This window comes from Myodes glareolus, chromosome 3, assembly GCF_982192425.1.
Source record: "Myodes glareolus chromosome 3, mMyoGla1.1, whole genome shotgun sequence".
Classification (NCBI taxonomy): Eukaryota; Metazoa; Chordata; class Mammalia; order Rodentia; family Cricetidae; genus Myodes; species Myodes glareolus.
Window position 1 is genome coordinate 38,052,913 of NC_142028.1, and position 16,377 is coordinate 38,069,289.

A 16,377-nucleotide genomic window follows, 5' to 3' on the forward strand; every position below is an offset into this window, starting at 1 on the left:
TCCCAGAGCGCTCTGCTCCGCAGACGGAAAACCATGGACCCTGCCCAGCAAGAACTCTCAGAGAACCTTTTGATGTCCTTTTTTCTAGACTGCCTAGCTTGACTCAGCAGGCTAGGGAAAGAACAACTTAGATAAAAGTGGGGAATGAAATAAGGAGATCGTTTGGAGAGCATCCAAATCGGAAGCATCCGCAGCAGGACACCTGGAGATGAGACTGACCCCTCTTGCCCTCTCCTTCCTACACCTCCCCTTTCCCCTGGAGTCTGGGGATTTCTCCTGTCCGCTTCATGTCTCCAGAGCCCCATGCTGGAGTGCCACACTCCAGGGGTCTCTTCCCTGCTGTTTAGATGGATGAGTAAATTCATGAGTCAGGTTGACAGGGTAGCTCTCTCCCTCCATGGGTATGTCAGTTTTCTTCCTTGGCTTCTGTTTCCCTCTGTAGAGTGGGAAGAAGTGTGGGAAGGAGATTCCTTGTCCTGTGCCTCCTGTCATGATTTCAGGACCGCAGGATACTTGGAGGTAGAAAAGGAAGCCTTCTTCAAAGAGAGGGTGGAAAGAGAAACCAAATTCAAGGCCCACAGTCTGGCCCTGGGGAAGGTGAATTCACATTGACCTGAGGACTCTACTTGTGGAATTTCATAGATCATTCTCCCTTTACAATTTGGAATTGAAATCTCCTGTTCCTTACAAAGATATTAAGAAGAAATACCCCTTCCCATCTATTACTGCCCTTCCTTCCTTCCTTCCTTCCTTCCTTCCTTCCTTTCTTCCTTCCTTCCTTTCTTTCTTTCTTTTTTCAAAGGAGTTGTATCAGCTTGCATTCCCATCAACAATGCAGAAACTGCCATTTCTTAAAAGGTGGAAATTTTGGACTGGGCATTGGTGGTTCAGGTCTTTAATCCCAGCACTCAGGGAGGCAGAGGCAGGCAGATCTCTGTGAGTTGGAGGCGAGCCTGGTCTACAGAGTGAGTTCCAGGACAGGTTCCAAAGGTACACAGAGAAATTCTGTCTTGAAAAATCACCACCACCACCACCAAAAAAAGTTGGAAATTTTGGTCTGGGATGATACAAAGCCTGGAGTTTGATCCCCAGCACTGCACAAACCTTCCTTCCTTCCTTCCTTCCTTCCTTCCTTCCTTCCTTCCTTCCTTCCTTCCTTTCTTTTTTGAGACAAGGTTTCTCCTTGTAGCTGTGAATGTACTGGAACTCTCTCTGTAAATCCTGCTGGCCTCGAACTTGCAGATTTGCCTGCCTCAGTCTCCTGAGCTCTGGGATTAAAGGCGTGCGCCACCACTGTCAAACAAAAAGTTTCTTATTCCACTGGAAAAAGACTTTTTGAAAATACCATATGAGTTTTTGCATATAGATGTGAGTTACAACAAAGGGGTTCGTGAGTGTGGTCCAGGGTTTGGGATACACTAACAGATCATTTGCACACACACACATACACCTGGAAAGTGGGACATAATTTGGCCACATTATAGATGGGGAAACAGGTTCAAAAAGTTCAAATTCAAGGTCACAGTTAGTGTTAGTTTGTCCGGGTTCCAAAGGCTCAGCAAGAGTGTCCCTGGGGTCGTTCTTTGGCCTGATCACCAGCTTTGACATTGAGGCTTTGATGTTTAGAACTTCATAATGTGCATGCATCGGTTTGGGCACTGGGGAGGATGGAGAGAGGAAATACCCACTTTCTCAGGCCCCTTTTCTCCTGTCCTTGGTCTTGGTCCTGTTCCTTGGCCGGATCTCCTTATGTTGTGGGCCAAGGAATCCCCATGGCTGGCGTGGGGTGTTAACAGTTTCGGAGTTTCCCTCTCCCAGGGGGGTGTTGACAGTTTCCTAGGAAACTCTGGAAACCTTCACCGCCTCCAAGACACAAAGGCGTGGAAGCAGAATGGAGAGACTGAAGGCATTGTCATAGGTGGTAGGTGGAAATCTGGAATCAAGACATAGAGTTCAACGCCTATCAATCCTCTTTCGGGCCCTTCCCCCATGCTCATGGGCTTTGTGGGGAGCCAGAACCCCTCAACTCAGGCTGGGAGAAGGGCGTCCCGGCAGTCCCGAGGCCTGCGGTCTGGTGGGGGTGGGGTATGTGACTCTGACTGAGGGACCTCAGGGTCACCGTGCCTGACTTTCCCTCTGACTGCCAGAACCCGAAGCGCCCCTCCCCCGCCCCGGTTCCACTCTGCTCAGTTTTTTACGCCCGCGCGGGAGCGCGCCCCGGCTGCGCCGCGCCAGTGCACGGGAGCGCGCTCCTCGGCGCGGGAGCGCGCCCCGGGGAGAGCCCGAGCAAGATGGAGGCCACGCAGAGGACGCCGCCTGGGCCGAGGCATCCACTGCCTGGAGCACCGAGCCCCGGCGCTTGAGCCCTACCGGTCCCGGATCAACCATCCCGACCCGGCCCAGGTTGGTCCTCCCGCATCCCTTCTCCGCAGCCGCAGCCTCCGCGCGCGTCTGGCCTGCGTGCAGGGCAGCCACCCCCCAGCTCCGGCCCTACCGGGGCCCAGCCGCTCCCCCGCGCTCCGGCCCGGCCCCTGCCTGCTGCCCCTCCCCTCCAGGCCCAGACTACCCCCTGGTCTCGGGCTCCCTGTCTCCTTGGCCTGAAAAGCCACTCTCCCCGGCCCTGGCCCGCCAATCCTAGACTACCTCCCCCCCACCTCCCCGCAGCCGACATTCAGCCCCGGCTTCTAAGGAGCACCCCCCCACACACACACACACTCCCCATCACTCGTGCAGACCCTTCAGTGTCAGCCCCTGATTCCACGCTAGCCTCATCCTGATTCCAACACTTAGCCCTGGTTACCAGTTCCTGGGCCCTGCCTGGCACTACTGTAACCTTCCTCATGCCCTCAGTACCAGCCCCTGACAACCTCTTCTCCCCTTCCTTATGGAAAAGCGTCTGTCAGCTTCCAGATCCCCTTCAGACACCCAATCCCAGACCCGCTACCCCTAATAACAGTCCCAGTATGCCCTCCCCAGCTCTCTCTGTTAGGTGCCTGTTAATGCTCCAGTATTGATCTCCATCTTTCATTAGATCTCCCCACGGTCCCCTCTTATCCCATCACCAGTTCCCAAGCCCCCTCTCCAACTCCCCCACCAGCTCTTTCTGGTACCCCCCTACTTCCAACTCCCATGTCCTCCTCTCAGCCCCCAACTTTCTCATACTCCTCTTCCTAGGCCCCCCAGTACGAAACCTTAGCTAGTCCTTCAAGTCGCCTCCCCAACACTGTCATGACCCCCTCCTAGCTACCCAGCCAGCCCCCAGGTCCCCAGCTCCGCCCCAGGCCCCGCCCTTGCGAGTTCCTTGACTCAGGGCTGCTTCTGCGTGCGTCCCCAGCTCCCGCCCCGCAGCCCGGTGGTCCGTCCCGGGCCGGCGGCCCCCTACCAGCATCCGCCGCCGGCCCCGCCCCCGGGCACCATGCTGCCCTCGCAGGAGGCCTCCAAGCTCTACCATGAGCACTACATGCGGAACTCGCGGGCCATCGGCGTGCTGTGGGCTATCTTCACCATCTGCTTCGCCATCATCAACGTGGTGGTCTTCATCCAGCCCTACTGGGTAGGAGACAGCGTGAGCACCCCCAAGCCTGGCTACTTCGGCCTCTTCCACTACTGCGTGGGCAGCGGGTTAGCGGGCCGCGAGCTCACCTGCCGGGGCTCTTTCACCGACTTCAGCACCATCCCGTCCAGCGCCTTCAAGGCGGCCGCCTTCTTCGTGTTGCTTTCCATGGTGCTGATTCTCGGCTGCATCACCTGCTTCGCCCTTTTCTTCTTCTGCAACACCGCCACCGTCTACAAGATCTGCGCCTGGATGCAACTCTTGGCAGGTAGGGGAGGAGTGGGCGCGGGACCCTCGGCAAAGACGCTACAGACAGGAACTCTTTCTTGGAAGAGTCAGAGCTATATTCTTCTGCTCTGTTTTGAGACTCTTAGAGGACATCTATTGAGGAGAATATTCAACAGCAGAGCTACCTTAGGCAGGGGGCAAATCCTTAGAAATGGTCTTTGGGTCTGTCTGCTTGGAAGCGCAGGGGCTGGGACAACTGATGGATTAGCGTGTTTCGGAAGGTCTCTGTTGGCTGTCTTTGAGAAAAAAGATCCCCCCGCCCCCCGCCATGAGAGCTTGCTGTAAGTGTAGTCAATTTCTGTTTTGCTGGGGGGAAAACATTAATTGGGGGCTCAAGATACTTGACTTGAATTTTGAACTCACTGGCATTATTGACTTTTTTTGAGGTTTTGTTTCCTCATCTGTGAAACAGTACAGAGGAATAATGAAGGGGTCTTTGGTAAACGTTAAAGACCTGTGCTGAGAGTGGAGGAGCTGTCTGTGGTGTTGGTACTGGGAGCTGTTATGTGGAAAGCTTGCAGCACGAACCCCCGAGAGAAGGTCTCCTTCTCCCTGACCCTTGTTCAGGCAGGGTTCTGTGTCACATTCAATGGTGATGAGTTCTTGAAGTCTCTAAAGTGTTTGATTGGGATGGTCGTCTTTCCCTAAGGAAAGGCCTTTTGGGAACAAGATATGCTGAGACAGTTTCCTCTGATCCATTAGAGTTCTGCGTCCCCGCCCACTCTTCGATCGCAGTCACATTTTGAAAACTCAGCAACCTGGGCATTTGCCTAATTGCAGAGAAGGAGGAGAGAGTTGGGCTGGGCGAAGAGGAGCCTGGGGATAGCAGGGTGGGAAGGAAGATGGGTGGAGGCCAGGAAAACGTCTGGAGCCTCCCAGGGACGGAAAAGAAGGTTTGATAATGGTGCATTAGAGACGGTTCTTCACAGTTAGCACTTGGGAACATTCAACAAGTGGTCAGCCCTTCAAAGAAGCCCCCAAAGGAAAGGTTATAGCAACTTGCTGGCAATGCCACTGCAGGAAGCATCATAGTGACTTGGCTCCACAGTGCGGTGTGTGTTCACTTGAGTCTTTAAGCTGAAAAGACATCTCTATCTTTTCAATGAGGACTGTGGGTTTTCAAAACAGCTGGAAGTCACTCAGGGTCAACTGCTAAGAATACAATAGTGGTCAAATTAGAAAATTTGACTTGTCACTTGGGTGGAAAGCCAGGGGTGAGGTCAAAATCCTGAGGCTAGTTTGCTTCCCTAGGAGGACTTTTTACAAAGGTAAGGAGGAATTCCTACCCCTACTCGGGGAGGTCTACAATCTGAAAAGGGCTGGTTGAAAGAAAGTGCTATATACTCAGATAAGGATATTCTTTTTTTTAAAGGTGTATTTTTGTTTTTAATTATGTGTATGAGTGTGTGGTGGTAGTGGTGGTGGTGGTTGATGGTGGTGGTGGTGGTTGATGGTGGTGGATGATGGTTGTGGTTGATGGTGGTGGTGGTGGTGGATGATGGTGGTGGTGGTGGTTGATGGTGGTGGTGGATGATGATGGTGGTGGTGATAGTGGTGATAGTGGTGGATGATGGTGATGGTAGTAGTGGTTGATGGTGGTGGTGGTGGATGATGATGGTGGTGATAGTGGTGATAGTGGTGGATGATGGTGATGGTGGTAGTGGTTGATGATGGTGGTGGTGGATGATGGTGGTGGTGGTGGTGGTGGATGATGGTGGTGGTGGTAGATAATGATGGTGGTGGTGGTGGTTGATGGTGGTGGTGGTGGATGATGGTGGTGGTGGTGGTGGATGATGGTGGTAGTGGGTGATGGTGGTGGTAGTTGATGGTGTTGGTGGTGGTTGATAGTGGTGGTGGATGGTGGTGGTGGTGGTGGTGATGGTTGATGGTGGTTGTGGTGGTGGTTGTGATGGTTGATGGTGGTTGATGGTGGTGGTGGTGGTTGATGGTGGTGGTGGTGGATGATGGTGGTGGTGATGGTGGTGATAGTGGTGGATGATGGTAGATGATGGTGGTGGTGGTAGTGGTTGATGATGGTGGTAGTGGATGATGATGGTGATGGTGGATGATGATGGTGGTGGTGGTAGTTGTGATGGTGGTGGTTGTGATGGTGGTGGTGGATGATGGTGGTGGTGGATGATGGTGGTGGTGGATGATGGTAGTGGTTGTGATGGTGGTAGTGTGCACTCAAAGGCAGTTGAATGTGGAGGCAAGAAGAGGGCATTGAATACTTTGGAGTTGGAGTTACACGTAGTTGTAAACTATGAGTACTGGGAGCTGAACTCTGGCCCTCTGTAGAAATAGCTAGTATCCGTAACCACTGAGTGGTCTACCCAGTTCTCAGAAGTAGATCCTTCTAAATGTGGTTCTTTAAGAACCTTTGAAAAGAACAAGAAAGAGAAACGAAAGGAACGGGGATGCCATTCCACACTTTCTAGTGGGGCCCAGAGCTGACAATGTGTCATTCTATTTTCTCTTGAAGACAAGCTGGAGAGAATATATGCTCAGCTTGAACCCCAACTCATCAGCTTTATTGTGGAGTCTGCAGAGGGGTTGCTGACCTCTTGGCTCGTAAATTCTCTGTGAACCATGTGGGATTTTATCTTGGGATTTGATGGGCAGTCCAACAGTGCAATCACTAAAATTTGGTGATCTTAGAAATCACCACCTTCAAATTTCACCTCCACTTCCCCCTGGTTCAGAGAGGCAACTGACCTACCTCTATGTGAGAGACTTACTCAAAGTCACCCCTGACATGGGAGTGAATTCAGTCTATGGTCACTTTTTATTTTTTAATTTGTGATTCCTGGTCCAGGGCATTTTCCTTTCCTTGAGGTCCGAGGGAGCAATTGGCAGAGTTGAGAACTAGATTGCATTTTACTTAGAGATTTCTGAGTTTTCCAGACAAGTGACTGGTTCTCATTGCTTAATGAAGTGGCTCTAGAAACAGGCCAGCTCTGGGCTACTAGTCGTGGGCTAAAAGTGTTCAGCTTTTTACTTTTTATTGGCATTTACTTGTTTGTTTGTTTATGTCTATGTCTATGTGCACACACACACATGCATATACACAAGCACAGGTGTGATTACACTGTAGCACATGCATGGGGGTCAGAGGACATCCTGAGGATTCAGTTCCCCCTTCTCATGGGGCCTCAGATGGGCTTTGTGTTGGTGAAGTCGGGTGGCAAGTACTTTTATACATTGAACCATCTTGCCAACCCTCTCCTTATATCTTAAATAAGCCTTTTTTGTTTAATCTCCGTTTTCCCATCTGGGACTGAGGACTGTCACTTGGTTGGTTGGAAGTGTACTTTTCAGTCTGTAAGCCTCCTGAAGACAACTCTGACGTCGACCACCCACTTAGAAAGCGAAACACCAGTCATGCCCAGAGTGACAGCTCAGAAGCCTTGTTTGTCATACAGGAATTAGAGCTTTCGTCTCTTGATTTTTGCTCCTTTGGACAAACTGCAAGCCTTTTGAAGAACACCTTATTGACAGACTATAGAGAGATGTCCTTCCTTGCTTCCTTCCCCCTTCCTCCCTCCCCCATCTCTTTCTCTTTCTTTCTTTTGAGACAGAGTCTTACTACTTAGCCTAGACTGTCCTGAAATTCAATTATGTGGACCAGGCTGGCCTCAAACTCGCAGAGACTTGCCTATCTTGCCATCCAAGTGCTTGGATTAAAGATGTGAGCCGTTGTGCCTGGCTACGTTTTGTTTTCATGTCTCACAGGTTATGCGATCATCCTGCAGTCAATGCTACAAAGCTGGGGGTCTCAGTCGCTGTTCTATTGCTGTGAAGAGACACCATGATTGAGGCAACTCTTTTTTTGTTTGTTTGTTTGTTTGTTTTGATTTTTTGAGACTGGGTTTCTCTGTAGCTTTGGAGTCTGTCCTGGAACTCGAAACTCTTATAAAAGAAAACATTTAATTGAGGACTTGCTTACAGTTTCAGAGGTTAGTTCATTATCATCATGGTGGGGAGCATGGTAGCAGGCATGGCAGGGAAGGTGCTGAAGAAGTAGTTGAGGGCTACATCCTGATCTGTAGGCAGAGAGAGAGAGAGAGAGAGAGAGAGAGAGAGAGAGAGAGAGAGAGAGAGAGAGAGACTGAATTTGGCATGGGCTTTTGAAACTTCAAAGCCCACCCCCAATGACACACTTAACCCCCAGCAAGGTCATACCTTCTAACTCTTCTAATCCTTTAAAATAACTTCCTGGACTAAATATTCAGGTACGTGAGCCTGTCAGGGCCATTCTTATTCAAAACACCACAATGGGGTACACACGCCATCCCTGATGATGTTAGTGTTGCATTAGCAAATTAAAACTCAGACTTCCTCTAGGATTAGCTTGACTAAGAAAAAGCCAGAATTAGAAGTCTCCAAGTCTCTCTTATTGTCTTCTGTCTGTGGCTACTGACAGGTCTGCAGTCTGTTGTGTGTGTGTGTGATCTGTCTGGCCTTGTTGCCATTACCTGTGTCTGTCCTGTGTTTCTGTGTGTGCCTGAATCTGCGTCTGTGTGTCTGTCCCTTGCAGAGGACTTCACTCTGTTTTTATTGAATTCACAGAAAACATGGTATGGGAAAGAAATGAGAAGTTCTTTAGAGAAATCTTAGCAGAATTTTAGAAGGAAAAGAGTTGCTTTTGATGCTCAAGAATAGCACAAAACACTGCAAGCAATGTAATCAAGCTGAATCCACACGTGGCTTCCAACACTTATAAGATACGTATTATATAATGTTGCTTTCAACCTGTTGGCTGCTATCAGCAAATGATTAACAAAACACATACATACATACATACATACATACATACATATGTACGTATGTACATAAATACATTATTCTGGGTCAGGAGCATGTAAGAGTACACAATTTGAGATTAAAGCTACGTATTAGCTTAGGTTGTAAACGATGCTTGTACAGGAAACCCAAGGCATAGTAAGGTTCCCTTAAAGGCAGTTTCACCATAAACCTAAGCACATAGTAGGAGGGTAGGTTAAGTACATAGTAGGATAGTACGTTAAGTACATAGTCTTAAATAATCTCAAGACATATTATTGACTCAGCTGCAAAGTCCAGGAAAAAACTCAGTACCTTTGGAGTTCAGAGATATTTTCAGAAAAATATGTCACCACATCTGAGCACAAGGATCTTTTTTTAAAAATTTATGTGTACAGATATTTGCCTGCATATGTGACTGTGCATCATATGTATGTCTGGTGTCCACAGTGATCAGAAGCATGTCAGATCCTCTGAAACTGGAATTACAGATGATTGTGAGCTACCACGTGGGTGCTGGGAATTGAACCCAGGTTCTCTGGTCGAACAGTCAATGCTGTTAAACTCTGGGTCTCCTCTCCAGCCCGACCCCAAGGATCTTAAGCCTATGAAGTCAATCCCTGCTCAAAGAAAGCTTGGGTCATGATATTGGTCAGCAGCCTTGGAGTGCTTGGCAACAGAAACTCAGCTCATACCATCATAAACAAAATGAAATAGTGTTGAGTTTATTGTCTCACATGATTTGAAAATCTGGAGTTTTTGGCTTGAGGGTGTATCCGTATACTCAGGTCACGTCTGAGGCACCCACCTCCTTTTGTTTTTTCCTCCGCGCTGGTTCAGTTTAATCCCACTTGCTCTGAAGGGTAAGAAATAAAGCTACCAGCGGCTCTGACTTTACATAGTTCAAGGTTAGCAATGGCTTTGGGAAAGTGAATGCCAGCTGCAAGGTGTGGTGGCAGACATCTTTAAACCCAGCATTTAGGAGGCAGAGGCAGAAGCAAAGGCAAGAGGATCTCTGTGAGTTCAAAGGCAGCCTGGCCCTTGAACAGTGAGTTCTAGGACAGTCAGGGCTATATAGAGCAACCCTGCCTCAAAAAGCAAAAACTAAACAAAAACAAAGAAAGAAAGATGCCAGCGTAAGTTCCAGGGCTGATTCCTAGCAGCCCAACTTCTCCCAGGAAGATGCCTTCTAATGAATCACAGTGACTTTGTCTAAGACTCGCATGTGCCCATCCCTGTAGCAAACACATGAACCAATAGTGAGAAAGGTGGGTCCCCACGGAGACTGGAAAAGAGGGATCATGAGTAAGATTCTTTATTTTATTTTTATTTTTTGTTTGTTTGTTTGGTTGGTTTTTCTTTTTCTTTTTCTTTTTTTTTTTAATTTTTTTGAGACAGGGTTTTTCTCTGTAACTTTGGAGCCTGTCCTGGTACTCGCTCTGTCGACAAGGCTGGCCTTGAACTCACAGAGATCCTCCTGCCTCTGCCTCGCAAGTGTTGGAATTCAAGGCGTGCGCCACCACTGACTGGCTTTTTATTTTTTTTAAAACAATCTTTTTTTTTTTTTTAAATCATTTTACATACCAATCCCAGATCCCCCTCCCCTCCTCCCACTCCTCCCACCTTCTTCCCACTCAACCCCCTCTCTTCACTCCTCAGAGAGGGTGAGGCCTCTCGCGGGGTACAACAAAGTCTTGGAGACTGAATTTCGTTCATCAGGCTTTGGGGCTACTGAGCTGTCTCTGGCCAGGTTCTAACTAGGTGTTTCTGCACTGCTGCCTTGTCCTGTCCTTTTTCCGTCACAATAACTTGTCTAGTTTCACACTTCTGGGACAGAGGGGGAGCTGAGACTCAATGTGAGTCCTGATGAATCCAAAACCTTCTGTCACTGAACTGGACCAAGGGAAGTGAATCCTCGGTGATGAGTTAGAGTTGTGAGCAGTGTCAGAAGTGGGGCGAGGAGAGCCACGGGAAACAGACAGGAGACCCAACAGAAGCCTGACGTGTGAGGACTTAGCCTGGAGTGGTGGCACATCCTGGTACAGCTGAGGACAGCGATGATGAGTTTGGGGGAAGTTTGGGCTACACAGTGAGACCCTATCTAAAGCAAAGCAGAAGAGCTGGGACTCTACTCTGTCTTCGTGACTGCCTGTCTGTCATGCACAGGCCTTGGCTTCAAGGCCTCAGATTTAACAGAATAGAGCATTTGGCTGATACTTCTCAGTTGTGTGGTCTTGGTCAAGTGGATTTATCTCTCTGAATTTGTTTCTTCATCTGCAACATAGTTATTATTGTACCTGCTCCCAAGAGAATGATAGAAATGTGTAGGTTGGTGCCTCTCTTCTTCTTCTTCTTCTTCTTCTTCTTCTTCTTCTTCTTCTTCTTCTTCTTCTTCTTCTTCTTCTTCTTCTTCTTCTTCTTCTTCTTCTTCTAAATCCTTTATTTTTTCAAGACAGGGTTTCTCTGTGTAGCCCTAGCTATGCTGGAACTCACTCTGTAGACCAGGCTGGCCTCAAGCTCACAGAGACTCGCTTGCCAAGTACTGGGATTAAAGGTGTGTACCCCCACTGCCTGGCTCTCTACAATTTTCTTTATTGTTTTGGAGGGGAGTGGGGAACGGTGGTTTTTAACGTGGCCCCCAGTGTGGAGCAGGTACTTTTGGTCGTCTGAGACAAACCGTTTGTTTGTCAAGACTCTGACGCTTCGTTTGAACTCTCTGCAGTGGCCGTGAGTCTTGAAGAGTCATCAGCTGACAGTAGTTTGGGGGACTGGCTTGCCTAACTCCTCCATTTTATGAATGAAGGAAGAGGCCCAAAGAGAACAAACACCTGAACGGTCACAGAGACAGGAACCTAGGCCTCTCCTCTGTTTCCAGGAAGACGATGAACCTGGCCCTGGTTCACCTAGTCATGAGTATGTGCACATGCCAGGCCATGGTTCACCAGGTCGTGAGTGTGTGCACATATCAGGCCTTGCCTGGTATGTGGAGACTGACGGGGTGGGTGGGGGTGGAAGCAGAGTGTCAGCTAGTGCCATGCAGAGGTAAGCAGCTTCTAACTGTGTCTGTCACCACGGTCTCAGGATCTATGGCCAGAGGCCATAGGAGTTGCCATAACAGAAACTCAGAACATGTACTCATGTCCCCGATCGTGTCCTTGGACTTTGGTTTAGGTTGCTTTTGGGAATGAATAACTTCATTATTTATATAAGTTCTTGCTATGTATCCCAAGTTGAATTTTAGTTTGCAATGATCCTCTTGTCTCAGCATGTCTAGTGGTAGGAATACAAGCCCACTGTGACCACATCTGGATAGGTTTTAGATTTTATTCATACAGTAAAATTAGTTGTTTAGTTACACTGAATAGAAATTGATACATTAAAGTGTACATGGAAGGGATTCTCTCCCTCTCTCACTTTCTCTTCCTCTTCTTCCCTGGCTTCCTTCATGTTTGTCTCCCTCCCATTCTCCCTGTCACACTAACCCTTTCCTGAAGACCCCCTGTGTACATCACTGTGCTGGGCTCTGGGAACACAGGGTAACAAACCTTGCTCAGCATCTAAGAGCTCAAAACAGGAAAGGGATCTTCAAGCCTCTGGCACACACAAAGTGACTGGATCAGAGGTGTGCTCTAGGGTATCCAGAGAGGGAGTCCCACAGCTAAGGGCAGACGTGCAGACAGGCAGAATACTTGTACACATAACATACTAAAATAAAGAAATTAAATTTTTTTTTTTAGATTTGGTTCTCTTGTTTGCTCTATTTATTTTTAAAGTTAGCTCATAAAGCAGAGTTTCACTTGGGTACATTAAGAAATGAGTCACTGTAGTTTGTTCTTATTCACCCCTCCCTCGTTATTCCTGCTTTCCCTCCTCCCCAGCCTCCCCTCCAAAATTATTCCTTCTGTTTTCTTTTCTATTATTATTATTTTTAATTGATTTCATTGAGATCTACATTTTTTCCTCTGCTCCCCTCCCTGCCTCTCCCTTCCTCTTCAACCCTCTCCTGTGGTCCCCATGCTCCCAATTTACTCAGAAGATCTTGTCTCTTTCTACTTCCCGTGTAGCTTACATCCATGTGTGTCTTTCTTAGGGTCCTCTTTGTTGTCTAGGTTTTCTGTGATTGTGAATTGTAGGCTGGTTTTCTTTGCTTTATGTTTAAAAAACACTTATGATATGAGTGAGTACATATGATAATTGTCTTTTCTGGGTCTGGGTTACTTCACTCAAAATGCTCCATCCATTTGTCTGCAAATTTAAGATGTCATTATTTTTCTCTGCTGTGTAGTACTCCATTGTGTAAATGTACCACATCTTCTTTATGCATTCTTTGGTCAAGGGGTGTTTATGTTGTTTCCAGGTTCCAGGTTCTGGCTATGACAAACAATGTTGCTATGAACATAGTTGAGCACATGTTCTTGTGGTACGATTGAGCATCCTTTGGATATATACACAAAAGTGCCATTACTGTGTCTTGAGGAGGGTTGTTTCCAAATTGTCTGAGAAATCGCCACTGATATCCAAAGGGGCAGTGCCAGCTTGCACTCCCACCAACAATGCAGGAGTGTTCCCTTTACTCTGCAACCTGTCCATCGTAAGTTGTCATCAGTGTTTTTGATCTTGTCCATTCTTACAGGGGTAAGATGAAATCTCAGAGTTGTTTTGATTTGCATGACTAAGGATGTTGAGCATTTCTTTAAGTGTCTTTCAGCCATTTTAGATTCCTCTGTTGAGCGTTCTCTGTTTAGGCTGTACTCCATTTTTTTTTTAAATTGGGTTATTTGTTCTTTTGATGACCAATTTCTTGAGTTCTTTGTATATTTTGGAGATCAGACCTCTGTTTGATGTGAAGTTAGTGAAGATCTTTTCCCATTCTGTAGGCTGTCATTTTGTCTTGTTGACCATGTTCTTTGCTTTTCAGGAGCTTTTCGGTTTCAGGAGGTCCCATTTATTAATTGCTTCTCTCAGTGTCTATGCTGCTGGGATTCTATTTAGGAAGTGGTCTCCTGTGCCAATGCATTCAAGTGTACTTCCCACTTTCTCTTCTATAAGGTTCAGTGTGGCTGGCTTTATGTTAAGGCCTTTGGTCCATTTGAACTTGAGTTTTGTGCATGGTGGTAGATATGGATCTATTTTCATTCTTCTACATGTTGATATCCAGTTATGCCAGCACAATTTGTTAAATATGCTTTCTTTTTTCCATTTTATATTATTTGCTTCTTTACCAAAAATCAGGTGTTCGTAGGTGTGTGGATTAATATCTGGGTCTTCAATTCAGTTCCATTGGTCCTCCTGTCTGTTTTTATGCCAATACCAGGCTGTTTTCAGTACTGTAGCTCTGTAGTAGAGTTTGAAGTCAGGTATTGTGATGCCTCCAGATGTTCTTTTATTTTATATGATTGTTTTGGTTATCCTGGGTTTTTTGCTTTTCCATATGAAGTTGAGTACCGTTCTTTCGAGTTCTGTGAAGAATTTTACTGAGATTTTGCTGGGTATTGCATTGAATCTGTAGATTGCTTTTGGTAAGACTGCCATTTTTACTATGTTAATTCTACCTACCCAAGAGCATGGGAGATTTTTCCATTTTCTGATGTCTTCTTCAATTTCTTTCTTCAAAGATTTAAAGTTCTTGTCATACAAATCTTCCATCTGTTTGGTTAGAGTTACCCTGAGATATTTTATGCTATTAATGACTATTGTGAAGGGTGATGCTTCTCTGATTTCTTCCCCAACCCCTTTTTCATATATGCAGGAAGGCTACTGATTTTTTTTAGTTAATCTTGTATCCTGCTACATTACTGAAAGTGTTTATGAGTTGTAGAAGTTCCTTGGAGAATTTTTGGGATCACTATGTAAACTATCATATCATCAGCAAATAGTGAGAGTTTGACTTCTTCTTTTCCAATTTGTATCCCCTTGATCTCCCTTTGGTGTCTTATTGCTCTAGCTAGGACTTCAAGAACTATATTGAATAGATATGGAGAGTGGACACCCTTGTCTTGTTCCTGATTTCAGTGGAATCGCTGGGAGTTTCTCTCCACTTAGTTTGATGTTGACTGCTGGCTTGCTGTATATTGCCTTTATTATGTTTAGGTATGTTCCTTGTATCCCTGCTCTCTCCAAGACCTTTATCATGAAGGTTAAAAAAAATTCTTTCATTTTAGAAAAGTTGGGTGTTTATCACTCAGTTTCTGACACCACATAACCAGTGCCTTGGGCACCGGTAGCCTTGAGCTGTTGTTGCTACGCCTCCCCAACATGGGGCGCTGTTCCTGCAATCTGTAAACCAAAATAACACACACACATCCCGTGCAAATTATTTCTACCCATCCCCAAGACTTTCATGGATTGTTTGGAAAGCTTAACACACATAGCAGAGAACCTGAAAGGTAAGGAGGCCTGAGGTCACACTCACCTGATTCCTACCATCCTTTTTTTCCCTGCCAGAAGTGACCATTGTTGAGTGTCTTCTCTGGAGAATTCCATAAATGTACAACCAAAGGCAAATTTTTTAAGAAAAGCATACAAAACATGAATGTCTAGCAGGTAAGTATCAATCGCTGCAGAACAGATTACCCCACACAACAGCAGTAGAACTGGGGGCAGGCAAGTGTCTCAGTGGGTAGAGGTCCTTGCTGCCACCAAGCCGGGGGACCTGAGTTCAATGCCAGGAACTCACAGAGAGGAAGGAGAGCACTGATTCCTTTAAGTTGTCCTCTGGTCCTCTAGCCTCCGCTCATGCACAGTGGCATGCACATCCCCCGCACCCATAAACAAACAGATCTGGGGCTCTGAATCCCACAAATCAGAGTGGAGCTAGGGGCAGGGAGTTCTGCCTGAGCATCCTTTGTGAGGCTACAGCCACATGGTAGAAGGAGAGAACCAGCCTCTTCAAGTGGTCCTCTGACCTACACACGCACTGTGGAGTACTGCAGCACACACACACACACCAAAGTAAGTTTAAAAAATTAAAATATAGTCAATAATATAGGCAGGGTGTAGTAGAGCACAGCTTTACTACAACACCCAAGAGGCAAAGGCAAATAGACCTCTGTAGATCTGGGGGCAGCCTGAACTATGTAAGACTCTGTCTCAAAAATAAGTAACTAAATAAAAGTTAGCTCTTTGTGACCAGAGTTGCAGATTTTGTTCTGTCTTTATCTTTTGACTTTGTCTGTAGATTCCTCCCATGCAGTAAGATTGTTGTTGTTGTTGTTGTTAACACAAGCAAAATATTGATGCTCCCTTTCAGCTTCCGGGTTAGTGTTATTCTTCTAGAGGCCCTAAGTAAACTGCTCTGAGATTAAAGTAGTTGATGATGATAAATACATGAAATGGGGAGAAGATGAAATCAAGAAGCTTTCAGAAAAATAATAACCTAGTCAGGCAGTGGTGGTGCACACCTTTAATCTCAGTACTTGGGAGACAGAGGCAGGAGGATGTCTGAATTTGAGGCCAGCCTGGTCTACAAAATGAGTTCCAGGACAACCAGGACTAAACAGAGAAACCTTGTCTCAAAAGAAGAAGAGGAAGAGAAAAAGGAAAAAGGAGGAGGAGGAGAAGAATGACCCAGCCTTAGTCCTCTGCCCCTGCCAGCCCCGCCCTCCCGCATCTGTTTGCTTATCCCCTACTTAAGTGACACAGTGAACGTCTTGGGCCAGAAGGTTGTGCCCAGCACATCTGTAGTAGGTGCCAAGTAAGGGCCTACTGCTTTGTTGTTTGTTTTTAGTACTTTTTATTTTTTATACAGCATCTTG

The 16,377-nt window shown here is 46.8% G+C and overlaps 1 protein-coding gene across 1 annotated transcript in view; it reads left to right on the forward strand.

Moving 5' to 3' along the window:
* Positions 1–2,266: 2,266 nt before the first annotated feature.
* Lhfpl4 (LHFPL tetraspan subfamily member 4) overlaps positions 2,267–16,377 on the forward strand; it is a 41,973-nt gene continuing 27,862 nt past the window's right edge. The window contains exons 1-2 of the mRNA XM_085686837.2: positions 2,267–2,403; positions 3,335–3,821. Of these exons, the coding sequence (XP_085542963.1) occupies positions 3,416–3,821 (406 nt within the window). The 5' untranslated portion in view covers positions 2,267–2,403; positions 3,335–3,415. The remainder of the gene's footprint in view (positions 2,404–3,334; positions 3,822–16,377) is intronic.